A 27,056-nucleotide genomic window follows, 5' to 3' on the forward strand; every position below is an offset into this window, starting at 1 on the left:
CAGGTAATTGCAAATCAGCACGTGGAGATAAGGTACAGACCTGAGATTTACCAGGAACACAAGCAGAAAAGCAAGATAGAGTCCGAGATGCTATTAGCCTGTTAATGGGAGGCCACTAGTGACTACTTCTGCATGTCTGCTATTGTTCTTTTATGCAACTTAGGTTGCCACAAGATTTACAGAAAAAATACCAGTGATGGTTTTTTTGGGCCGTTTCTTGAACTGCCTTTGCACTGACAGCTCTGGAGTCCCATCACTCTGCGCTCTGCTCTAGTTGAGGTCAGCTGATGGCAAAGATGGAAACCTTGTTACAGGCAGGCTTAGGTGAATTTAATGCTCTAATTCCCATAATTGGGAATGGAGGGGTCTTTCTGGAAAGAGAAAAGGCCACATGTACTGGGATTTAAGCAGGCTGAAAATAAAAAAAGAAATGAGTAACTTTTAACCTACAGGCCAAAAGCAACCCATTTTCTCTTATCTTGTTGGAAACTACCATGAGATAGTTCTGCTTAATGGCCATGCGCAGCCTGGATGTTTTATCTAATTTTCAGGTGAGTGATTTTTCTTTTGATAGCATGGTACTACTGAAAAGCTTTTGGAGTCTTGAGTCATGGCTGCTCCAGAAGCAAAAGTTGCCAACACCGTGGAAGATATGTACAGAAATAATCAATCCAATGCAAAACCACACTGTTTAAAGTTGGGCTTTTACTTAAGGCAAAATAGAATCACAGCTTTAATATTCATAATACAGATATACACAGAATTTGTTCTGCCATTATGAAGCTTAGTATTATCACTGCTTTTAAAAAGCTATAAAATCTAGTTTCTATCATAATCTACAATACAAAACTAATACAATAAACACATTCTGAAAGATCACAGTGTTTCAAAACATCAGAGGAGCAGGGGTCCTGCTTTTAAACAATAAGGTGCATTTCTAAAGAATCAAATCAATCTTGATTCCATAGGGCCTGTACCATATTATGGCTGGCAATGGCTATTACACTGAGAAACCAATCTAGGGTGCAGCATGTACTCAAGAAACAAACACTGTATGTTGGAATATATTGAATAATCAAGCATCACCAACACAAACTAGACATAAAATAATACCCTTTCTTAGTAATACAATTTAAGTTCCCTTAACTTTTCATTAGTATTGACAGTTGTGTATATTGCAGATATATTGAGGGGAAAATGGGAATAAAACTGTTATCAAAAAGAGCCCTAGATTTGCAAACACCTGTGCTTTCCTCTTACTATAGGACCAAGCCTTACTCGTTCCCCTGGACTCCTGCACAGAGGAAAATTTGCAATCTTTGAGCCCAGAATGATGCAGTTTTGCCTGTTTCACACCTGTGGAAGGACCTAACATCACATCCCTGAAATCAAGTGGAGATGGGACATCTGCACGTGGCATGTTAGGCTCTTAAAGTGAGCAAAGGAGGCCAAATCAGTGGTAAAATCAGACCACTGTTAGAGGAAATCCTTCTTTTTTCATGCGTGGTCATGTTCATGAATTCAGAAGCAGAGTTCAATTTCTGATCAGACAGACTTTCTCTTCTATATAAAGTAGAAATAAATGTCTGAATAGGATTTGTTTTCTATTCATTATGAGATATAACTGATGTCAGGACTTCTACATAAAAATTTCTGGGGCGTATGCATGTATAGTCATGCAGTGCTGTTGCTGAATATCTCTGCATTATAAAGTACCTTTTATTCAAATCTCATTATACCACTAGGCAAAATGAGTTTTTAATGAATTTTCTGCCATTCTAGTTGGCACCCTTCTCTGAGTCATGCAATGAACAAAGTCAGGGGACTCTCTTGTAAGCATTAAAAACAAATATTGTCCTTGTGTGTTTTCAAGCAGATTGCTATTTATAAATTGACTTTTTCAGAGAGTGATGTAAAATGTTAAATACAAAGGATACAGGACCAACAGTGGCAGTACAAATTATTCAGGAGATTTAATAGCTCAAAGGCAGGTCAAAAAATTGGTGCATGTTGTTTTTTTTAACCTGTTTTTTAAACTGCCTAAGCATTGATAGTGTACACCACTTTTATTCCATTAAATTATAGGAGTAGGCAGTAGGTTCAGCTACAGGCAACCCCTCCACATGCAGCTTTTTCCAGCATAGGAGGACTTTGCTATAATGGCAACAAAGAGTTGTTCGAGGCAGCTAAACTCTGTACAGTGCACACAGTATCACTATCTGTGGAATGAAGCAAACTGTGCTATTCTCTTGGAAAATGTCTGTTAACATCCCTAAATTGCTGTATTGTTTTGTGGGCCCTGAGCATTTTTGGCTTATGGCTTTGAAGTATGTTGTTCCCTCGGTAATGTGATATTTGGTCTTTTTCTCATTTCTTTTCAATTTAGCTTTCTGCTGCTTACTACTTTAGTCCAGGATGTAGTCATATAAACCGAAATGTCTTCTTGGAGCAACCTAGACTGTGTTGTCAGCCAGCAATTGCTCATCAGTGTAGCTCTTCACAGGAAAATTACTCTTTAAAATCTACAGGGCAATTCTTATTCCTGATATATTAATCTTCCTACAGATTAGAGTATGCGCTCATGCCAGTGAATATTCAAGGTATATAGGACAAGATTACTGCACCTGAGATTTACTTGGCAGACTTCAGAGATAAACTCTGTCCATGGATTATAGGTCCAAGTAACAAGGATAAATTCTCAAAATGCATGCATATGCTAGAATAGGTCATGGTTTGCATAAAACATGCAATATGTTGGCAGATGCCGTTAACCATATATGTAAAGAATGATGTAAGTACAAAAACTAGGTCGATTATTAAAGTTTCCATTTGCATGTATTGCTTTATGTTTCTGAATACAGCAGATACCTATTTTTTCTTGCAGTATTTTAAAAACTAATCGGTATTATTGTCATATTCTCTATATGTCCATATAATTATTATTAGAACATTAAAATGGCATTACTTAATTGCAGAGTAGCAAAAAGGGTGACCACTTTACATGCATTTGTTTGCGCATGTTTCCCAGGACTATTTAAAGGTGTATTTTGGGATGTTTAGCCATTTCACTTGGTTTTGATTGTCTTTATTGAATTGAGATGCTAGAGAAGTGAACACGCTCCCTAGAAAGTCTCTCTTTGTTTTTAAAACATCGTTGACAGTTGACATACAGTGTAATGATTTTTCCTTAGCAGGTGGGCAAAGTTGGTGAGAAGGCACCACCTGGGAGTGTAAAATAATGTAATGAAAATAAGTGGAACACCCCTCATAGGCAAAACCAATCAATCTTATTTTCAGGAACAAAAGACTTGGGTTGCTGCTTCAGTCTTCTGAAGTTATTCATGGGTTGGGAAGAAAGGCAGGGAAACTGAAGGAAACAACGATGTAAACAAAACACGTATTGAAAGCAGTGGCACAAGCCAAGTACGTTATCATGCAGAGAAGTTGTGAGTAGCAGAAAAAATAGAAGATATATTTGTTAGAACTGTACCGGTGATGAAACACATTGCATCTGTCTCTATGAATCCCGAGATCACTAAAACTGGACATTACAGACCTAGTTTCTCTCAAAATTGTTCCGTGATAGTAAACTATACGGATGACCTAGTGAAAGTCATGAATAGTATATAGCTACTTAAATTGATTTGTAATCTACAGATTTGCTCACAAACAGCACCACACAAACACAGGTACATCACAAATAAGCACCAATACCCACACAATGCATCCTCTCTGCTTTTAGAGCATAACCAGAAATAACTATTATCACTTAAATTCCTATTGCTTACACTTTAAAAACTAAACACAGTCAAGAAACTAATATGAAAACTTGATGTAGGAGCTTGTGTTTCACACTTTGAAAGAGGCTTCTCAAGGTTCTGATAACACAGTCTTTTGTCACAGCACCATAGCAGAATCTGTTCGGGAATAATTTTTCAGTCTATTAGGGCCTGATTCGGGAGCAGGAGGAGGCAGCATCCTGCTGAGCATGTCTAGCAAGGATTCCGTGATCAATTTCTTGAAGCAGTAAGGAGGGAACACAAAGGATTCTGGATTTTTATCACAGTGAAAAGTGCTGATGGCTCTGTTCAGGTTGCTTTCTTGTCAATGTCTTAAAAACAACAAATAAAGGTTACAACAGCGTGTATGTAACAGCATAAATAGCACAAAGGAGGAAAAAAAAAGCAGATAGACAATTAAGAGGAAGAAAAAGATTTTAAAAACCCTGCTCATTTAATGACTGGTGTTTTTAGAAGAACCCTGTGGTATATTTACACTGTGTTCAGAAGCTGTGTCTACAGCCCATCTGGTAGGTCTAGTAAGAAAAGACACAAAGCTCTGAGAATGAGCTCAAATTGCCATGTTTGATGAGACAGGTAGATAATTTTTTTCCACGATTTTAGAAGATGTATCCCATAAGACTGGACGTTTATGCTACTGATTTTAAGCGTCAGTAAAAACAGTTTGCTTGCTGCCCTTGTCCTCATGAGTGCTGAACTCGCATAACTTGCAGAAAGATGTTTGGGACCTAGATTTTTGTGTGGTTGCATGGATTTTCTCACTGTTGAATAGACCAACACTCAAATAACTATTTTCTTTCTCACAGGATTAGTATCAAATGAAGCCAAATACATGTTTTCATATATGAATAATAGTTGCAGAGACAGAAGATTTGTTTTGCGGGTGCTGTTGAACAGAACACAGAGCTTATCAGTCCCCTCTGAATGTACATCAGAAGGAATTAATTTTAAAAAGAAACACAGAGGGAGAAACACTAGAAAACTGACACCAAGTTCCTAATGTATATTTCCTGCCATTATGAAAAAATACATTCAAAGATAAATGCAAACATGACTGTTGGAGGGTTTAGCATAAGAAAATAGACTTATTTTATCTACTGATATTATGGTAAATTTTAACATATGCAGTATATATTACCATATCGATATTCATGACTTGGTCAGGATCTAAGTTACTGTACTGATTTATTGTGCTCTACCTTTATTGAGGCTTTGGCAAAGATCTTCTTCTTCAAGCATCTTCTGAGAAATAACTAACTGAAAACAATTAACTGCTGTGGCCCAGTGATAATTAAAAAGTAAACGCTGGGGACAAAATCAAAAGGTCACGATAACTATTCTATTATACATAAATTCTGTTAAGGCTTAAGTCTGGAGTTGTCTAGGTGGTGTAGTTATCAAAATACTGGGTGTTTTTGTTATACGTTTGCATCTCTAAATAAAGGGATTGCAACAGCTTGAGTCTAGATCATAGCAGAACCTATTTCTCTGTGTTACAGTAAGACAGAATACAGTTACAGTAGCTACCTAAATGCTATGGCACAAATGACGTTACTTACCTATGTTTTAGCTGAGTGACATTACCCTGTAATAAATATTGAGACTGAAAAGCTACTGACTACAAGGAAAAAGTGGATCAGTCAAGTTTTACCATTCTTAAACATTTGTTTAAAAAAGTTCCAGTTATGGAATATATTAGACACCTGCATTATCGGAAGCAAGTAGAGAAGAATCCTAATCTAAGTAGGAGCTTCACTATCGACAACTGACTTTGCTCTGATCTAACAGGACCATTTCAACCTGGCTGTGCAGAGCACGTGCACATCTCCATTGACTTTTTGATTTAGCCTCACGTGTATACCTCCCTGTGAAATACATACTCCTATGTGTACACATATCACTGCTCAGAGTAACAAAGTAAGTGACATTAATGGCTTTCTTAAAACACCTTTTATCCCACAAGTAATAAACACATAACAACTGCACGTGGAATTTAACATTTCCATTCAAAAAAAATCCCTAAATTCTTGACAAACTGATAAAGAACTGCATTGTTTTTTCCACCAATTAAACACAGCTACTTCTATGACTAAGTAATTAATTAGAGCTGCACAATGCAAGACAATATAGCAGAAAACCTAATGTGCAGCTCATAACAATGTAAGCCATCTCATTAAAATAACAGCAGCCAGAGTAGGAATGGGATTAATATACTAAAATGCAGAATTTGCAGGATTGCAAGACCTGGCTCCAATTTATAGCCTGATCAAGGCCCACTGAAATGAAATGGGAACTTTAATCCATTAGGCTTTAAACATAAATTGTAATCTCCTCCAGCTGAGAATGCAGGACAAGAGACTGCTTTGTTTGGCAGTGCATGTAGGTCAGCTTTTTCACCCTAACTTAAACTTTTGACATACTGGTATTCACAATCTATCTTTAAAGGTAATTGCATTACATTATTCCCATAAAAATAAATAAATAAATAAATAAATAAATAGTAAATATATTTTAAATACAGATATTGATTTTATACTTTTTTTTTGTACAAATCTATGTTAGTATTTTCTTCAGCTTTCAAGTACCATGTCATATGTATAATAAGTACAAACTAGCATGTAATTGGAACCTTAAGTGCTAGTGCAACTAGTGTTGAGCAACCCATTTATTTCTATAGCTACAAATAATTTGGGCATATACATTATTTTGTAACCAGTACAAGAAGCATTTTTGAATTTTGTTATCTGGTTTTTCTTAAGATCCATATGCCATTCAAGATTTGCACTCAGTTTGCAGGGTTTGTTGTGAACAATTTATCAAGGAAAATAGATTTTCCATTCTCTGAAATTTGTATATTGTTCAGAAATGGTGCTATAGGTAATTATTTTTTAAAGGAAGCTTTTGTATCACTGAACAATACTTATCCAGTAATGCTGTACCGTGAAGAAAGCATTTGCCTGCTTTATCTTTGCTATACTCCTTTTTGATCCAAGCCTTCTCCATGGCTCTACTCATCTTTCCTGTAACAGGGAAACTATTGACAAGAAGTTATACAGATACAGTAAATCAGTAAGGAGACCAGCTCCTCACCACAGACTTAGCTCTGAAAGGAAGGGTCTAATTTAGTTCTCATTTACACACGTGAAACCCCACTAGCTGAAATGAACCCAAGAACTTACAAGTTGAATATATAGCTATCTACATAACGAGTATCATTTGCATATTAAGATGAAAGAGCTCCAAGATACACATATATCTAATACATGTTACAAGAGCTAGATGATGTGGTTTAGGTAAAAAATCCCAGATTTTGCCTTTGTGCAGTGTAGTGACATGTCTAGGACACCCTCCCCAATAAGTGCATTGCTGCATGAAGACTTGTTTTTTGCAGGTCTCTCTTTAAAACAATCTGGATGCATCACTGTTTCTTCTTTGAATTTCTCTGTAATTCTAGCTTGCCTTTTTTTTCTCCTGTGTAACAACCAAATCAAAAGTTTGATAAAGCCCCTTTCCCTCTCATTTGAGTAATTACTTTTTGGTTCTTATTACAGCTAAATATCTACCTCATCAGATTCAATCACTTCCCCCATATTTTTTTTTTCACTGACCCATTTTTTTGGAACACACACTTCCCTCCCAATGCCCCAGTGTATTTTTTTTTCATCTGACTCCCAGCTATGTTAAGGCTAGCATTAGTGGTACCACTGGCTTGTTTTGTAAATAGCCTTTCTTGAAAAGTATGTGAAACCGCAGTGCCCTTTCCCATTGCCACTAGGATGTGGCCTTGGAGAATGTTTCTCTCTAGACAAAGACACTGAAGAGAGGAAACTCAGCTTGGTTGGGTTGCAGCAAGTCAGTCAGGAAACACACGGTTCCCGAGAAGCCTTCATACAGACTATATACACTTTCTAATGCCCGGGAACCAGCTTTAAATTCTTCTGTAAATAAGAACTCTGCAAACCTAAGAAACAGGGGAAAAAAAAGAAGAGTATGTTATCATCTGATATCTCTGTATGTCTACTTACTTGTTGCTTGAAAGCATCATTTTAATAGCATTCAATGATTAAAAAAGGTAGAATGTTCATTATTTAATGTTATGTGGAAATTTTACACTCTCCAATTTCCAAAATAAATTGAGTCCTATCAAATCTAGCAAAGCCAAATCTTTGTGAACTATACATACGTTATGCTTCTTTGAGAGCTATAAACTTTTTCTGATTTCTATGAGGCATATTATTAAACAAATACTTTTAAATAACTTTTATCTTGGTTGTTATTTCATCAGGAAGTAAGCAACGTTTTGCATCAATGCAACAAATTCTGTAATGCTGAAATCATTAAACAAATAAAATGTTCTCACTTCAAAGCAAACGGCTGAAAATAAGTCACCCTAATTACTATGCCTCTTCCCCTCATTATTCTATGCTGTATAGGAAAACGGTAACAAACACCGACTACTATCTTTTCAGACATGTACAGTAAATGACAGAAATAAAATTAAATATATTTGCACCACTGTGAAAGAATTTTCACTGGGGTATAATTGACTGCATCAGGATAAAATGGAATTGAGCCCCCTAGCTAAGACGAACAGAACAATGAACAGAACTGGCTAAAGCTGGGAATGATAAATTAAAAAACCAGCAAAATCACAGCAAAGCAGGTCCTATACTTATTTTCTGTTTAGTAATAAGAGAGAGCGTTAAATGCTCTGAAAACCAGAATAGATCAATGTAACAAACAGCATCACACTTTGCTCTGCTCCTGGACCTGGGTACACAATTTGACTGTTCTGACCTCACGTTAGGATGAGATCTGGACATGTGCTGTTGCTCCCCATCCATCCCGGTTCCCTCTGAAGGAGTGCAGATTTGTGAGCAGAGAGGGAGGGAGACTGGGACAACCTGATCGTTCTCCCACCGCAGGCAGCCTGGAAGCAGAACTGCAGGGCTCCCTGCTCAGGTTACATCTAAGGGTGGTGATCACAGACTCTGAGCAGCTTTATAAATGTTCCTGTGATTTTCCAGTATTATCCTGAATCCAGAAAGACAGGAATGCTAACCTTTGTGCCCTGTATATGTATTTTGAGTTTCCAGTGAGCCTATACAGCAGCAGGAACACATAAGCACTACCAGCCACTCCATGGCATATTCCAGGTCCCTTCTTCAACAGGCCTTTCTGCCAAGTTAGCTCTCCACAGCGGATACAAGTGTCCAGATACTGAGGCTTCTTGGAAACCAGGTAAGCTTTGGCAAACAGGTATGCAATGCCTAGGAAAACAGCAGTGAGTTTGTCTTCTGTAATAAGTACATCAAGGGTTTTGTAGAACATGTAAGAAAATAAAGATTAATACACTGCAGTAAAAATCTGCAGTCTACATTTATCGATATTACATATATATATATATATATGCTACATATGGAAGGGAAAGTATATATTATGCTAAAAAGGATACAGTAAGAGGTACTTATCCACTCCCTGTGACAAAACCACTTTCAATATTTTCAATGCATTATTAAATCTCAGGGTTTAGCCTACCATTCCCAGTCTTTTATTAATTTAAAACAGTACTCAAATTTTTGCCTTTAAAATAGTACATTCTTAACACTATCTTCTAGTAGTTTCAAATCCCCTTTTCACTTTACCTTCCTACACTGACAGAAACACAAGGATTGGTAAGATAATTTCTTATGTTGGCAACAGATACAATTTTGTACTGAATGAGAAAAAGAAATTTGCTTTTTTTATCCCAGTGGAGCCCATACTGCTTTATTCTAGTTATAAACATTTACATATACTAACTTCTATCTAAAAAAACAGGGTTCTGTCGCTTTGATCTGGTCTCACTACATATGTCTCCATTAACAGTTATACTCAGGTCAAAGGCATCTTCAAGATACTGAAACAAAGACGGCATCTTCCCTGCAGTTTTCATCACTAGGCCAGCCATGCTGTAGAAATTTTTTTTCCCTATTAAAATAAAAAAGGTTGGTACACAAAAGCTGCTTTCACTTCATTACAGTGCGAAAGCAAGAAGCTTGTTCCTTAGTCATACCAACAATAAGACTATGCATCAGCAGAAAGCACATTTAAGGGATGTTAATTATAATGTACTTTTCATGATTTAAATAGAACAGCTTTAAAAGCAATGCATCAATGCTCATGGATATTCTTTAATAAAAGTAAGTTCTTCTGTAACCTTCTAGGTTCATGTTACCAATCCAATTTGGGTAGTTAGCAATAAAATTCTGCCTGTGGGTAAAAAAGCAATTTCAAAATTACAGCCTTACATGCCTAAATTGCTACGGTATAGAACTAGATTCTGACTTGACAGACATCATCCTTACCTTATGAACCCAAACTAAGGACTGATTCTCTTTTACTCTGAAAAGCAGTTTTATACAAGTGACTTTCAGAAAAAAAATGCCTGTTGCTAGTACAAACTCCACTTCACACAGAAATACTTTGGTCAAATTCATGCATTATCCATGTAATAAAAAATCGCAGCTTAATGTTTCTGATGTGTGTTTGGGGCGAAGCTATTCTAAAGGCCTTCCCAAAACCTACAGGTTTGTCTTTATCTGTGTTATTTCTCACACTATTTTTCTGTCCTGTCATATGCTGCCTTTTGACTCAGCTGAACCGTTCTTTGAGGTCTTGTCACTAAATGGAGCAAAAGTGGAAAACATACAGTTCACCAGAATTCTTTCATCTGTGATCACCTATGCTTTTAAGGCAGAAAATACACCTATCCTCCCAGCTGCTTCAGCGATAAATAAAAGATTCTTAACTGGAGCCTGAATAATTTGTCTGCATCTCATAAAATGGCAAAATAGGTCAAATTTAACCTCAGATTATCTTCTACATGGAATCACCTAATGTGGAAAAGCAATGTGCTCAGCATCTGACTATTCACAGTATCAATGAGAAAATAACCTGGAGCTCCATGACACCAGTGTACAAGCTCGTTCTCCCGCTCGATTGTCTCTCCCAGCTCAGGAGGCCAGTTGCTGTTCTGTTCTTGGTCCATAAGATAATCAACGCTCTGCCACACAAGCTCCTGATCTGCTGGCTGCAGGTACTCATAATAGGAAAGCAGCATCTGAAGGATTGATGAGAGCCCATGTGCTGCACCTGTAAAGAACAGCAGCAGTCAAAGGGAGAGGGTACATTTAGCTCCTACCTCCACCTCATGGCAACTTTCTCTTGAGACTGATTTCCTTGCCAAGTCCATGGCTCTTTCATCTTCTTTATGAATATTACAATAGTGCTTGGAATACATGATTTTTAGGTGTCTGACACTATGATTTGTTAGTATTCCTGTTTTTTGCAGTTCCTCAAGCTTTGCAGAAATATGTATACATTTCGTCTGCTCTCACTCTGCTATGACTGAGACTCAAGTGTGTAAAGTTAACACTGAACCTCAACTGAAGACTGTTTCAAGACATTGTTTTTCTTGACACACTACTGAATCTGGACCATTATTCTGAAGTCTTTATTGAACCCAAATTGAAACTGGACCACAAATAGTATTACCAGTTACTCACAGTATCAATCGGCTAAAACCCAAAGTTCAGTGCAAGAATCATCTGTACCTGCCAGGATCTGTGGAGCTGCACCACTCAGAGACTTCTCACTCTGTTCCCCTGGCAGAGAACTCACTAACATCTTCAAATCGATCTCATGCTTTCTGCAGTAAGATATTATGCCTTGAGGACCCCACTAAGGACCTGCTCAATGACCCTCTACCACTGCTCCAGGTAAGCTCCAAATAAGCTGCTTGTGATGGGCAGCAGTTGACCATACAATTCAGTTGCATTGCTATAGACAAGCGCTCTGAGTGTCCCTGCCTGGCAAATGCAGCTTACAATTAACATCCTCTGACAGATCTCTCCGGTAATCTTCTCCACACAGGCACGGGCACCAAACCTCTCTCTGTCTCCACCTTGCAAGTGCAGGCTTACCATGGCAGAAAGAAGAAAAAAAAGAAAAAAAAAAAAAGAAGGGAAAAAAAAAAAAGAGAAGCTGCTGCCTGCTGCTGCCCTGGTGCAGCACAGGCACCTTTTGAGTTCTTCGGTGCTACGCAGCATCAGTCCTTGCCTCCAGCTCCACAATCCCATTTAGCAGCTTTAGGAGGCCCCAATTTAGTCAGGAAAAATCCCACATTAGGGGTTCCATACATTTTATTTCAGAAGCATCCACTGGCTCAGCACCTATACACTGCATCGCTTTCAAAGTAGCTGATGTGTTTTACTCACCAAGATACTCTGTTCCATAGTAGGAATACATAAGTGGGAACGGTTTCCTTTTCTTCACTGCATACTGTTTTCCTGATTCTAGTATGGCCAGGCAAATCGATTTTATTTGTGCTGGGGTCAGCACCTAAATGGAAACAGCAAAACAAACATCAAGCCCATTACCGTAAATTTCTTATTTAGACATTTCTCAGGACTCTGCTTTTTTTGCTAGTGCACAAAAGAAAGTACTGCCTTTAATCTTATGAGCATGCTGTAATGTACATCATTATTATACCCTTATATAAAACAGTAAATTTACATAATGTTTCTCAAAACCAGAGTTTCATCCTGTTCCAGGAAAGCGAATGACAAATCTTTAGCTGCACAGATGAGGTGAAAAGAGACCCACTAATATCTCCTGCCTTTTCTTCCCAGAGATCCATCATTCTGATGGAAGCTGACAAGCATCAGGCAAGCTGCAGAACAACAGCCTCCAGACTAAAGGAAGAGACATTATGATTTGACAAAGGAAAACAGACCTAGAGAAGAACTAAATGTACAGGCTTTATTGGGACATATTGAGCTAGACAGATTTTTCTCAGACAATATAAAAAAGAGGAAGCATGGAAGAGGGTACTAAATTTTATTAAAAATCTATACTACATAGGTGGGTTCAGAAACATCTTAGGAAAAGAATCAGGCCTTCTTACTTCAAGAAAATGGTAAGGAAAATGAAGTGCAAGAATACTTTCTATGAGGAGAGGCTAGCTTTGTTTATGGGACCTTATCACCATGAACAGGTCAACACTGCCTTTAATGCAAACCTAAGAAATAACTGGAAGTATTATCATAGGATTTACTACTACTTCTTCAAGTTTAAAAAATACTATTAGCATTAAGTATGAAGGAAACATCCATTATAAACTATATTCTCTCATTTGCCATGTAGAAGATGATACAGGTAACGAAGGTCACTTAGAACTTGACTGGAAACTAATGGCTGAAAATTTTTGTTTGTCTATCTTACCTAGCTCCCTGATAAGAAGGCATTTTATTGCAGCTGCTCCAAATGACAATCATATTTGTACAACCTGGAGAACAACCTAGCTCTAATCTTGATTAGTGCTCTTTAATGTAAATGCAGTAGAAGCAAATAAGCCGTTAACATCTGGAGACTTCACTCATTTCCAGTAATTTTTAAACAACTTGTTTTCACTTCACTGAATTTAAAGAAACAGTTTAAATCCTAAGCAAATGAGGAGATCAGAGACTTGGAAAAACACACTCCATTTTCTCCAGAGCTCTCATCTTGCAGTTTGGGACCTAGTCCTCCAAATCCCATACTTTGTGAAAGGATTAGTAAGGTATCTCTTTAAAAATAAATGTGGATGACAAGATCTAAGCATGCTGGTTAGAAAAATCATGTAAGTTCATTTTCTGTATGAAATGGCTCCTTTAATTAATAAATCAACTGCCTTTCAATACAACATGTTTTGCTAAGGTCATTTTTAAGTTCAATGCATTTAATTTTTAAATGGATTTAATGACTATTTTAAATGGATTTAAAATTCTATCCAAATCCAGCCTTGACAATGCTGCATGAAATATCAGCTAGTAAGAAATCCATTGTTCACATTTTTTTTTAATTTAAAGTAAGTATAAAAAGTCAAACACTTAAGCACTATGATCACCTAAGTGTATGCACAGTATACCCTTCTGGCTGGCATAATGAAATATGCTAAGGAATGTCACCTCTTCTTCAGAATGCAAAAAAAGCCCACATGCCAAAGCCAGATGAAAAACTATTATTTAAAATAGCGATTAGAATGGATGATAGAAATCAACCCATCCTGACTCACTTTCACACTACCAAAGAATATGGAAAAGCAAATAACCTGTCTCTATCAAAAGTAACCTTCTCTCCGGTCACTTAGACTGACCTGTACGTGTAAGACAGGTGGAAGATTTGTCCTAACTAAAAGCTAAATAAGAAAATTTTTGTGCTGACTCTAAATTTCTCTTACCAAGTGCCTCAATCCACATACACTGTAGTGCTGCTGCCTTTGTTTCCAAAACATTTAAATATGAAGGATTTGTATTTGTTCCTTACTCCCAGAAACGTTTGGCTAGAACAGAGACCCCTCACCATCATCATTAGTTGCACTTCAAAGGCTGAATAATCAGAGATTTAAGATCTCCACTGGCTTGCTACATTTCATTTCAACCAAATCTCTGTTAAAAGTCTCCTCAGCTTTCTTTCCCCTTGCCAACAATTAAAATCTCTGGATAGACTCTCTATGCTCCCTTGCAATATTTTTAATAGAACAGCTAAAACCTTAGGACCAAACCAAAAATCATAGAATATATTAATCATAGCAATAGATGGTGTAGCCGTGGTTCTACAAAGTTTACCTCCATTTTAGTGTAGTCACCATGCCTCCTTATCCTTGGATATTACTGAAGTGAGAAATCTAATTAGGGATGGCAAAGAAATAGACTGATCACCTCAAAAAGCTTTAAAAGGATAAATTGCATATTGATATCATCTCCTCTGGTGAAAGCTGTCAGCTGCTTTGATGAAGAATAAAGCCAATATGAGAATATGCCACCCAGAAAAAAATTTCATGCTTGAGATAGCTACATTTTTTGAGAAACTTCTTGAATGTAATTTTTAATATGAGCTGGCCACACAGTAGGCAAAATTATTCTTTATCATGTCAGTTAGCCAAAAGACTACTGACACTGAGATATATCGCTGGTGGTTTAATATTTCAGCTACATCTTTGTATTTTTAAAGACACACAACCTATCCTATCACATTAGAAGTGTTCATTTTATTCTCCTCACTAGATCAAAGTTTGGATTGCATGCATTCTACATTTCTCCCGCATTTCTCTATCAGTTGGTCGGTGGAGTTCCCTTTCTGTTTTAAGTCATCATTGAGCGGTACTTTGTGCTGTTAGATGACTGTTCCACCCACACTGGCGACAGCTTCCTTCCCATATACTTTTTACTTTAAGAACAACACTTAAGCAGCACCATGATACTTAGCATTTGTATTACTGCCTGTGCCTCAGAGCCTTACTTATAGTAAAAAAGCCACCGTGATTGTTTCTAATGTCTTTCCATTTTTCTCTTGTGCCACTGCAGACAATATGCCTTCTCCCATTAGGGCACTCCACAGATTTCTGAATTATTTAAGGTAGATACTTTATTCAGTAAATCCCTGTTAAAAGAAAGTGCTATGTATACAGCAATCACAGAATATAGTCTTTCTCTGTTGTTAGCAATCTTTCTGAGCCTGAGGTTGTTTAGTTGGAAGTAAACCACTTCACAACTTTTTAATCTACTAAGAGAGATTCCATAATACACTGGTTATGACAATGCTAGGCCCTAGATATGTGTTTCAAAAACTGTAGACAGAAATCTTCACCTTGAGGATTAGGCAGAGAGAAGTAGGTCTAGCCCTTCTTTGCTGCTGACTACAATAACATTTTCAGCATTTCATCATTCTTCTGAATGCTTGCTACAAGCCTCTTGGCTCATGATTTGCCTTTTGAAAACCACTGCTACATATAACTGCATACTGTATTGAGGACTGTAAGCCTTTATTTTTTTAAAAAAAGACCTGTATTTATTTTCTTAGAGCTCTTTCCTGTATGTAAGTAAAAGAAGGCTTTACTGAATGCTAAGCATGATTATCTCTTTATAGGTGCATCAGTAATTTTAGGAGGTAAAAAAAAGCCTGGAAAGAGCCTTCTTCCATGCATATAAAAAAAAATTTAATATGCATCTAACACATCAAACCTCTCACTGTCACACTTCCAAAAAGTCATTTACATGAATTCGATCATACACTTTTTCTCATGCTGCAGAAAGTGCCAAAATGAAGCTGCAAAAAATGGGTCAGTCTACAAATAATCTAACAGGAGCTTTGCCATCAGCCTCTTATGCCGAAAGCCCAGCAGAGGGAGCTTGTGAATTAGTTATAATACTCAAAAGATACATGTCTGCTTAGCAGGACAGCTGACTTAAGCTGAAATATGCTGGAGCAAACTTGGTAATTTAATGATACCTTACTGCGTTGCCGGATGTTTCAGTTTACTCCTTAAGCTTGATCTTTTTCTATCAAAGACAAGTGCTGGGATTTTTCTGGGACCTTTCCGTGCAATGCCATGGGCAGATTTTTCTTTCTTTCAGATAATACTAACACTTGAAGCTTTGGAAAAGTAGCAGATACAAAGAAAGACGGGTCTCCCTCCCTTGTAGTGTTATTGCAGTTTGATTGACATGCTTCTCCTGCAGCACAGTGGGAAACCCACCTCCAAGTGCACGGCTGTCTGCTTTCCTTACACTCAGTGTTGAATACATGCTTCTTTAAATAAATAAATAAATAATTTTTTTGTATCTCCTAACAACTTTATTCAAGGAATCAAATCAGTTGCTATTGATACTCTTGCTAATGCAGGATGTTTCATGCTGTAACAGCATCATGAATAGCACCTGCTAGAGAGCATACTTTCCCAAATTTATCGTATTAACACATGACAGTGGATGTAGAGTCAGCACAATTACTAATTACTAATGATTCTACGAGTTCATTGGAAAATTACTGCATTGGAAAAAACTGCCTGACTGCAATCATGAGTAAAACAGACCACTATTGATCCCATTGGCATTGCTTGGTTTTAACACATAAATTTGTGGGGGGTTGAGCTTGCTCTTTGCCTTAGTAGCATGGGAATGGCAACATCAGTCCTGTCCTGTTTCAATGGTCACTAATCATGGGTCCAATCAGAAACTGAAGGTTGCATTTATTCCTGATGAATCAGATTACCAGTAAAGAATACGGTACTGCACTTTTGTTAGGGCTTACAAAATTTTCACAGGTTTCACTCACCAGGACTACATAGCAATAAACCCGTGAAATTATAGTGTTAAACCTGTCCTACTGAAGGAGAAAATCTCAGACACAGCTGCAAATGAAATGTTGCAGAAAATGATGGAGCACAACTGCTACTGTAGCTAGGAGTCTGTCTGAGAGCACCTGGGGCTCCTACACAGTTGGTCAAATGCAACGAGCATCTCTATTCATTGTGTATCAACTTAAATACTGGAGAGTTTCAAGCCAAAACCAGCAACTGGGCTTTCTTCAAGTTCCCCCTATGCTGGGCCAGTGAAGAGAGAGAGAAAATACGAGTTTCTCTGGGTAGACTCTGTTTGTACTCCTACCTATCTCCTCTGCAATCAACACCAGGCCTCAACATCTCTCATTTAGCTGCACCAGAGTCTGGCTGGATACAGCTATCGACTTCTAATACAGCAGTTCTTCCAGGTCTTGGGAAGGAAACCAGAGGTCCCTACCACCCTCTTTACTTGAAAAAAGGAGGGAAGCTCTCTGCCACTGGAGACCTGAAGCAGGAAGGATGTCAAAGAACAAACCAAAGAGCACAGCAGTTCAGATAACCAATACGATTGACCAGGTATCAGTCTGTCTGCTGAGAGTTTAGATGCTGTTCAGTTAAATGTGGCTGGTCAACAGCAAAGACAGCAGGGAATTGCTCAGGAGTACAAGTCCCATAGTACCTCAAGACGCACTTCTGCATTATGGCTTTCAAACGGCACCTTAACTGCATGTTCTCGTCTGGTCTAGTTAAAGAATTAGAGTTACCATTGAGAGCCAAAAGTTCAATTTCGAGCACCTCTACCTAGAATTTCACCCAAATTCAAGAGCATGATTTGAAAAGGATTTTTAAAAACAGTAAAGACATAAGAATTACAAATTAACTGAGAAACAAACCCAGCACTGCTTGGAGAGGCTTGTTTCTACATTACAGAATTCTACCCCAACTTTTTTCAATAAAAAAAGTAAAATTCTCCTTTTTTCCTTTATTATTATTCTTCACCAGCCACATAGCTCATTGTTCAACCATTCTCTGGACAGATACTCTGGGAACTGGTGAAAATGAATGCATCGGCGATCACCTTTCTGCAATACAAATCCCTGTTTGGAGCTCCAGTGTGTAAACCAGACATCGGGGCAGTTTATCACAGCTGCAAATGAGTCAGAGATTAGTGCTGCATGGATACAGCTTTCCTTCCATCTATGCTCCCTGCACAGGTTGGAGGAAGATTAATCATGTAAAAACCTCTTCAACAGTGGGAAAGCCTTTGACTCTGTTTAGTCTCAGTCAGAAAGTACATTAGTAAATGAGTCCTGTAGTCAGCTCATGCCAAAACTGCAGCACGGAACTGTCATATCCTGATGGGAGACCTCTCCTCCCGTTCTCCAGATAAGTGTTCCTGACAGCTTCGTGTTATGATGAGAAACATCTTCCAAGCTAGGCATAAGCAAGGAACATCTGCTCTGCCTGTGTATTTTGGATCAGCTTACTTCCACTTAACAGCAGGCCTGATAGTTTATTGGAAGTGAATCCATGCCTTCACCTGTTCCACAGACATAGCTGCTAACAGCACAGCTGCCCTGGTGCTTGAACTGCTTGATGCATCAACCTATGCAGAGCTGTAAGAAGTACTATCCATTCTTCCAAGCTCCAAAGTAGTGGCAAACCAAACTCATGAAACAGCCTTTGCAAAAGTTAAAAACATTGTAACACAGATGAGAGAGACTCCCCAAACATTGCAGTAACCATGGCAGTGCCTTTAATCTGAACTCAAAATGTGATAAAAGTCCACCATTTGCTACTGGGAATTTAAGCAGACCGCTCCTTGGAAAAATGAATTTATTAGTGTTTGTACACATTTGCAAATCACCGTGAAATGGACAGAACTTGATCTCCAGTCAGTCAGTAAAGGCTAATATTATTCACAGGGAAGCTGACCTAAGCTTAGAGCTCCACAAGTGAAAATGGCAACTGTATCTAGAAACAAAAGAAATTTGATAAGCCATATTTTAAGATGTCCTGAAGGTCTCCAGAAAGAACTGGACACTTTCATTCCTTCATTCCTTTACTTCATCTGGAACAGAGAGCACTCGGCATCTGACAGGGGACTGATCTAATAAAATGTAATGTATGTACTTCCGAGAAGTATAAATGTGCAAAGAGAAATGCTCATGCTAGGACCTCTTAAGATTATGAATTGTACTGCTGCCAAATTCATGAAGACAGTTAATTCTGAAAGTGTCTCCATATAAAGACTTGAATATATAATATATAAATATAGAATATAAATATAGAAGTGAAATCAGGCATTGGAAAGCACTATTGCAAAGGCTAAGAGGGAATGAGGGCATCTCTGGTTCGTCTCCAGAATTTAAGCTCTGAGAAACTTTGCCTAGTTTTCTGCTGCCCCTTCGGTGAGTCATCTCTCCAATCAAATTACTGCACAGAACCTCTATGATTGCACAATCTTTTATTGATTTCCAGGTTATCATAGGTACCATTTTCATGTTGCAATTGTATATAACATTAAAGCTTCACTTTTCTCAACAGCAGTAATTACGTTGTTCATTTGAGATCACCAAAAAAGGCAAATAAAACTAAAAGATTACATTGAAAGCAACTATGTATTATGATAAATAAAGAGGTTTTTTTATTTCTAAAAGATGTGGCCAGAGAAAAACTGATTGCTAGTTTTTTATTTACTTAGTTCAAGGCTGTGTACATTCTATGCCTCTATTGAATAAAGCTGCATTTAAAAACAGTATTTCTTCCGGGAAGTCCTGGAAGAATTTTGCTTCATGGCAACAAATACTCTCAAGGAGATTGTTTCCTGTGATGAGCTGGCCAATATACCATCTTCCATATCTAAATGAAAGAGGATTAAAAATTTCAGTCAAGGTATGAGTCACCACTCTCCTGCAGCTAGAATTCCAAGTAATGGTTTATATTTTGTGTTGAGGCAGAGCTTTAAACTCCTGCTGTAAAGCTTCTCTGCTACTGCAGGCATCATTTGAGGAACAATAAACCTAAAAATAAAATGAAAGCGCAGTTTATACACCCAGGATCAAAATGTACTGGACAGAACTATCTGATCTCACTCAATATTCAGTTTAGCAGGTATTCGTTTGCCTTTCAAGCTGTTATGCTAGGTCACAGTACACAAGCACAGCTGTGAGTGCAGGATACAGGTCAGATTTCCATCATTTTCAAGAGGGAAATGCTTTCTGTAAAGACTACAGCTTTGGGCCTGGAGTACACCTGTCAAAAACATTTTATCACTTTTCAGCTAATCAATATTACAATGTAAGCAATTGTACATCTATTTACATATGAAGTAGATTGCTGCGTATCAAACTTATTTATTCCTCCTTTTGTTGACTTCTTTTGTTTAGTATAGTTCACATGGATGCAGCTCACAGAATGTCAGGTGTATTTGAAACACAGAAAGACAGAGACTTCATTCTACGTATTACTAAGAGCCTTCTGGTTTTGCCTCTTTATGTTAAAAATATGGAATTCCTCATCTTTCATCATTATCTGGTTCTTTTTATCTTCCCTGTGGAACAATTACCAGTCTACCTCCACAGAATCACAGAATCACTAGATTGGAAAAGACCCACAGGATCATCAAGTCCAATGCTTTCAGGCTTGTTTTCCAAGTGTTCAGACCTTCCCTCTCTCTATACGAGTGACCATACTTCATTCACAGGTTTAGCGAACTAAGTAAGAAAATATATATGCCTCCCCAAAGCTTCATGACAGAAGTGTCAGAACAACAACAACAAAAATGATGGGGAGGAGAGTGGCTAAGAGGAGAGGATGAAGCAGAGGATGCATTTTGCGCTCTTCCACTCAAACCCAAACTACTCCACTCAACTCAGAACTAATTGTACTGAATGCTACTGAATTTTGCTACAGAAAGTAGCATTTGGAAAGCCATCCATAAAAGGCTTTGTAGCTTATTGCTGTGCTAAACTGTTACTGTGCTAAACTGTTACTGTGCACAGATAACCAGAGAAGAAGGGAGAAGCAAAATACTATTCTTTTTTCACCTGTTTCTAATTAAAGTTCAAGAAAAAGAACACAGTTGCTGCTAGTGTTAGAGGCTCCCAACTGCAATGCTTTCAATGTTGTAGAGTTCTTCCCCTTTTAAACCCAACAAAAGCTGCACAGGAATGCCCTGATAGTGACTATACAATATATGCACAGTTGTAGCAGTTACAGGAGTCCTTGACCTTCTCAAAATCTTACACTCACGTAAGAGTAGGACCTGAACTATATGTGACAACTTGCACAGTCCTGTGAACAGCTCAGTTAAAAACCTCTGCTTAGTGTATTGTAGAATGGTAGAAAGCAAAGTTTTACAATGCATGAGAGTAATACCGAAAGAGTTGTTAAAAAGCTACTTTACCAGTCATTGCTTTGTGCTTTCTTCTGATATTTCTCTAGATCTGTTCTGCCATTATCAAAATAAAATAAAATAGAAAAAAAAAATAGCAGAAACAGGTATTTTAGAGACAAGTAAGATATTCTCTAAGAAGTGAAGCTGAAAAGACTGTAACATTTATTTTCTGGACTGGAGGTAATTAATGTGATAAAGAACACAAAAGGTTATTTTATCTTGTATTATAAGAACAAAATGACAGCTTATGAAAAGCAGCAGGTTTCAAGACAAACTCTCTGCTCACCCCAGAATCAAGCAAGCTGTCGAATTTATTTCTGCAATATTTAGCTGAGTCCAGGTGCCCTATAGAATTTTAACAAGCTAATTGAACCTCTATAATTACACTGACAATTCTTTAAAAAGATTTTTGGGTTAACTTCCAGAAGGCCCCATCACTCCAACTGAATTAAATTACAGTTCTTCAGAGCTTCTGTTGCTTAAACAAATACTTCATCACTTTGTAACTCATCAAATATTACAACTTAAGAACATTTATTTCCAACGGATGTTGCAAGGCCAAGTCACCCAATCAACTCCCAGAACCCAGCCCAACAATTCAGGAAGAAAGGTAAACCCTTGTCCTTCAGACCACGAAGCCAGACCCTAAAAAATGCAGGTTAGGCATGTTACAGGCAACACATTTCAAAATCACCTTCCACAGACATTTGTGCAGCTACTCTGAGTCATCCAGTACTAGTACAAGATATTAAACCAGATGGAGCATTGGAAACAAATCCTGCAGCATAAAGATTTGTTTGTATACTGCTGTGCTCCTCACTGCAAGCAAGTGGAAGCATTCAACTATTTGGACAATGTCCATGTTGTGTTGTAAGTACCACAGTTTGAAAACTATTAAAGCTGTTCTGCAGTTAGTGTGTCTTTTCCATGCAGCAAATGTTTCTTTCTATGCTCACACTTCAGGTGACAAAGAAATAAGAGTGATTTTGGAGCCTGGACTTCGGGGCACTTCCCTCCAGACCCTGCTCTGAAGAATGTTTGCGTATTTTACCTAAGTAATTTCAGTCAGAGCTGCAATAAGAGAGGCTCGCTCTAGCCATCAGCAGACTCATCTTAGAGGCATCACCTTAAATCCTTACACTGGGTCAGAAAAAGAAAGGATGTGAATTTGAATCACCAGGTTAGCAAGGAAATGTCAAGGTTATTGCATATAAAAAGGAAGAGACTGTGGTCCACACGGTAATTTGACTGTAATTTGGTCAGAGCCCAATCTGGTCTTAAAAACTGTAAGGCTGAAAAGAGGTGAACACATCCTGCCCTTGCTAGTGGGAAGAGACACAATGCTTAGTACACTTTTACATCACATCGGGCCAGACCCTGGCTGAGGTTCTATGAGAAAAGCATCTCCAGCAAACTGGGAGAGACTGCAAGAGGGAGAGAGGAGCTAGGTGGGACATGACCCCCAGCCGCAGCTTTACAGCTTCTTTTGGAGGAGGGAGAGAAGAGTCACAGCAGCTGAGACTGTATGCAAACTGCCACTGCTCTGGGAGGACAATTGGAAGGAGTTAGGTAAACACTATGGAGATAAAACAGCACTATATAAATCTGCACCGGAGCTCCATGGACTGTAGGTGATGCAGTCATTAGCTTATAAATCCTGACACCACTTATGTGCCCCATAACGCAGGACTCTCAAGATTTGCATGACTGTCAAAAGATGCCCAGAACAATTCAAGTGCATAAACTAGGTGCCTTGGACATTTAGGCACATCCAAATCTTAGAAGCAGGGGAAAGTTTTGACTACAAAACTTTCAGGTCTTGGTATTCAGAGTGGGTTTTAGGCAATGGAAAGGCCTGAAGAAGCATAAAGAGTGAACCTATAATGTCGCTGTTAAGTGGTACATCTGTGTAGAAAGTCCAAAATTTCACTGATCTCATGCCATGTTGTACTAATCTCTATCAGGATTGTTTACAATTTTTCCTTTGTACTAGCTGTTCATTCCCATGCAGAATAAACATAAAGAAAAGTAATACTAATTTACATTACAGTAAGTGTAGAACTCACATGTGCTACCATGTTACATCCAGATGTACAAGAAATGATGCAGCACACATGCAGACAACATACTCTCACACAGAGTACAAGTAACTCAAGCCCTGTCATTTTCAGCTTACTTGGATCTTGGTGTCTTCCTAGCAGAGGATAAGCATTACAGAGAATTCTCCCCAGATACATGTGCTTGTACTGCTAAAAATAAACCTCATTTTAGCTCATTTTTTAATCGTTTGAGCTGTTTTCATACTTTCCCTCTGTCTGTGTATGGTATTTGGCACTTGTCTCAGTTTAAAAGCCAAAGTAATTCTTATCCAGTGAGCTGCCTTTTCTGGATCATTAATGAAGATAATAAATAAAGCCAGTTCCTACATCAGTCCCTTATTAGTATTTACAATTAGCTTTGCTTGTGGTCTTTCAGCCAATTCCAAATCCACAATGACCCATCCAAGTCAGCATGAATTAAGTTTTCAAGGATGATTATATTTGACAGTGCATCAAAAGCTTTTTTCAAATGTAAACAGGGTATTGGCTTTTGCTGTTCCATCAGCCACTAATTTTATAATTCCGTTATTTACAGCAAGTGATCTTGTTTGTCTCACAAGACTTCTTTATTCTTCTAAGTCATGCTGCTTTATATGTAGCATTCTATTATGCAGATACTTATGAGGCACGTGACATCTACAAGCACGTCTAAATATTTGCTGCCAAGGAACAATATGGCTACTTGAGAAATTAGTTAAACGAGGTAAATGACAAAACAGCATCATTCACAGGTCAGTAGAAGCATAAATTAGTCACTTTAGAGTAGCACTAGCATCACTTTCAAGCAAAGGTAATTCTAGAGAACTCTATGCTGGAATCATGCCACTTTTACTTTGTGTGATGATCTGCAATTTGTGCCATGCCAATACTCCGCTGAATGAAATATCAACTTGAGGTACAAGAAGAATGCTGACAATGTAATGCAGGAAAACCAGATGAAGGTGATCCAGTCCTCTGAGTCATCTGAATTTTACCCTACTCTTAGACTGTGGTAGCAGTCTGATGTAGTAAAAATCCTGATGATCTGTATGTGACTCCTAGATCCTCCCAGGCACATCGATAAAGACAATTCTGAAGTAAAAGGCAGTAACAAGAGTGTCCAGTGGCATTCAGTGCTATTAGCATTATCTGGAAATATGCCCACAACTCTAAATGCAATTCAAAACATAATTCAGATACAGACAGCCATTTATAATTCAATACTCCTACATTTCAAGTGCAGAGTAAGAGTTGTGATGATGTGAGCGTGTGAGCTCTTTAAAATGTGGCTTACTTGATAACTAATGGGATCATCATGGGGACTTTTCTCCTGGCTAAAAAATTGCCATTTGGTAGTATAATAAAGTGAGGAAAGTGTTATCAATCTTTTCTTTGTGCAACTTATTCTTAGTTGTGACTGCATAAACCAAGCACTCTTTGGGTTAGAGACTGCTGTGCCAGAAGGCGCAGCTCAGATTAAGAGTTCAAACCCCACACAGAAAGGAGGAAGAGGAGGAAGAGCCATGAGACAAATCATACCAGCATTACCAGTAATAAATAAACATCCATTGTACTTAGTCATGACCTTGCATTTGAAGATCTCAAAGTGCTTTATAATTAACTAACAAGAATTGGTATTACCTCATGCTACAGCTGACATTGTGTTGTCGCTGCCCTGGGAGCCCTCTATGCCATGCTTCTCTTCTGCTGGATCTGTTGTTTTACACAGCTGTTCTCTGCAGCCCTACAGGAGGAACTGTGAAAAGTGAGACAGGAGGGCCTGGCCAGCTACTTCTGGACCTACGGGTCACAACAGGTTGACTAGTTTTCCAACTCAAGCTTGTTAAGTTAAACTGCATTTACTTAATTTATTTTTTTTTGCCAGGTGCTTTTCCTACCTATTCTGTGTGCTTAATATTCTGATGCCCTTGGAGTAAAGCAACTCCACTTCAAAGGCCCAGAAGGACACAAAGTCCTCTGATGTCTGTCTTGCAAAACTGAAGAAGAGCCCATAAAAAATAACAGAACAGAACCTCTCTCACAGTTTCCGTGCTTAAGAGGTGTCCCAGCCACCTGCAGACACAGTTCAGTGCTGCAGAGGTACAAGCACTGAGAAGCCCTTGGGCTGCAGTCTGCTCCAAGACTGCTTTGCTTTTGTTAAAAAAAAAAAATAAATCTTTACAATAAAGCTTTTCAGATCCAGAACTTTCCTGACTACCTGCAAGAGTCAGGAACAATTTTGTCAATCTTAATACTTGGCTACTGGGGGAATATTTTGCCCTTCCTTGATATAGCAAAAATTGACAAGGAGGGATGCAATCAATGCTTAAGGCTCTGTGGCAGAGCACAACACTGAAAGGCTCCTTTAGACACTTCTGGACTTCAGGCTTTTCCCTGCTTGCTGCTGCAGGGAAAAAAACATGCAATCTTTTGCCTATCCAAGGTACCAGAGGAAGTCAGAGAAGGTAGAATAGCATTGTGAGCCTGCTTTCGGGGAAAGAAGCAAACAGAGCAGGAACAACTGCTATTTCCGGGAGTCAGATTTTATTTTTCTGGCACTCCATGGGTGCTTTCCATGTATTAACTTAAGGTTTGTTCAGCTTGGAGAAGAGAAGGCTCAGGGCAGATTCTATCAATGTGTATAAACACTTGATGGGAGAGAGTAGAGAAGATGAGGCCTGGCTTTCCTCAGAAGTGCCCAGTGTCAGAAAATTCTACATAATATACTTAAAATGAGAGCTTGTTTACTGTGGCCAAACACAGGAACAGGTTGCCCAGGGAGGTTGTAGAGTACAAAGATTCAAAACCAAGTGGATCAAGCCCTCAGCAATTTGGTCCTGGGGACTCTGGTCTGAGCCAGGGGTTGGGCCAGATGATCTCCAGAGCTGCCTTCCAGCTTTGGCCATAACTTTGACTCTACATCTGACCCAAATCCAAATATAAGTATGCCCATATACTGTTCAGACAGATGGTGTGGATTTCACTCCTCTAGAAATATTTAGATTCTCCCCTTGAGTTTGAGTCACCTTACCTACGTGCTTTTTTAAAAAATTATCTCACAATATTTGTTTCACCAAAATAAATTGGTAGCCCTACAGGGCTGAGAGAACAAAATCAAAACGAGGCAAACGTATTCCTACTGTAACTCTGTCTACCCTTTGTCTTCTGGATGCGTAGTAGCGATATAAGCATTATTCCCAGCTATTTTTACTGGCATAATAAGAAATGTATATGGACAAATACAGCAGCCTGGCATAAGATAGCTCATGATTGATTCAATTCTGCAAGGCCAAGAACAAACAAACCAATATTTATTTAAACAGCTTGAAGAAGTTTATTTTGCTGTTCTATTACTAAGAATTTTCCTGGAGTTTATATTTGACCAACTTACATCTGATCAAATTTAAATAGTTAGACCTGCAATGTGTATCTTGGGGTCCATTGCTATTACAACTGCAATTTTGACCAACTAATCACTGGCTTAGCATTAGAAAATTAAAAAATTAAGTATAACATTAGCCATTTCACAGATGGCAAGCACAAATATCCAGAGATCAGGAGTTAGCTTTACAAGAAATAAAGAACTTCAGTGAAAATGGTACTCTCAAAGTCTTATGAACATCTATGGCAAGGCT

The 27,056-nt window shown here is 38.2% G+C and overlaps 1 protein-coding gene across 1 annotated transcript in view; it reads right to left on the reverse strand.

The window, feature by feature from the left end:
- Positions 1-4,316: 4,316 nt before the first annotated feature.
- Positions 4,317-27,056, reverse strand: part of LANCL3 (LanC like family member 3) — a 32,463-nt gene continuing 9,723 nt past the window's right edge. Inside the window, exons 2-5 of the mRNA XM_069873297.1 lie at positions 12,059-12,182; positions 10,737-10,934; positions 8,863-9,070; positions 4,317-7,761 (exon numbers count right to left, since the gene is read on the reverse strand). Of these exons, the coding sequence (XP_069729398.1) occupies positions 7,602-7,761; positions 8,863-9,070; positions 10,737-10,934; positions 12,059-12,182 (690 nt within the window). The 3' untranslated portion in view covers positions 4,317-7,601. The remainder of the gene's footprint in view (positions 7,762-8,862; positions 9,071-10,736; positions 10,935-12,058; positions 12,183-27,056) is intronic.

This window comes from Phaenicophaeus curvirostris, chromosome 1, assembly GCF_032191515.1.
Source record: "Phaenicophaeus curvirostris isolate KB17595 chromosome 1, BPBGC_Pcur_1.0, whole genome shotgun sequence".
Lineage (NCBI taxonomy): Eukaryota > Metazoa > Chordata > Aves > Cuculiformes > Cuculidae > Phaenicophaeus > Phaenicophaeus curvirostris.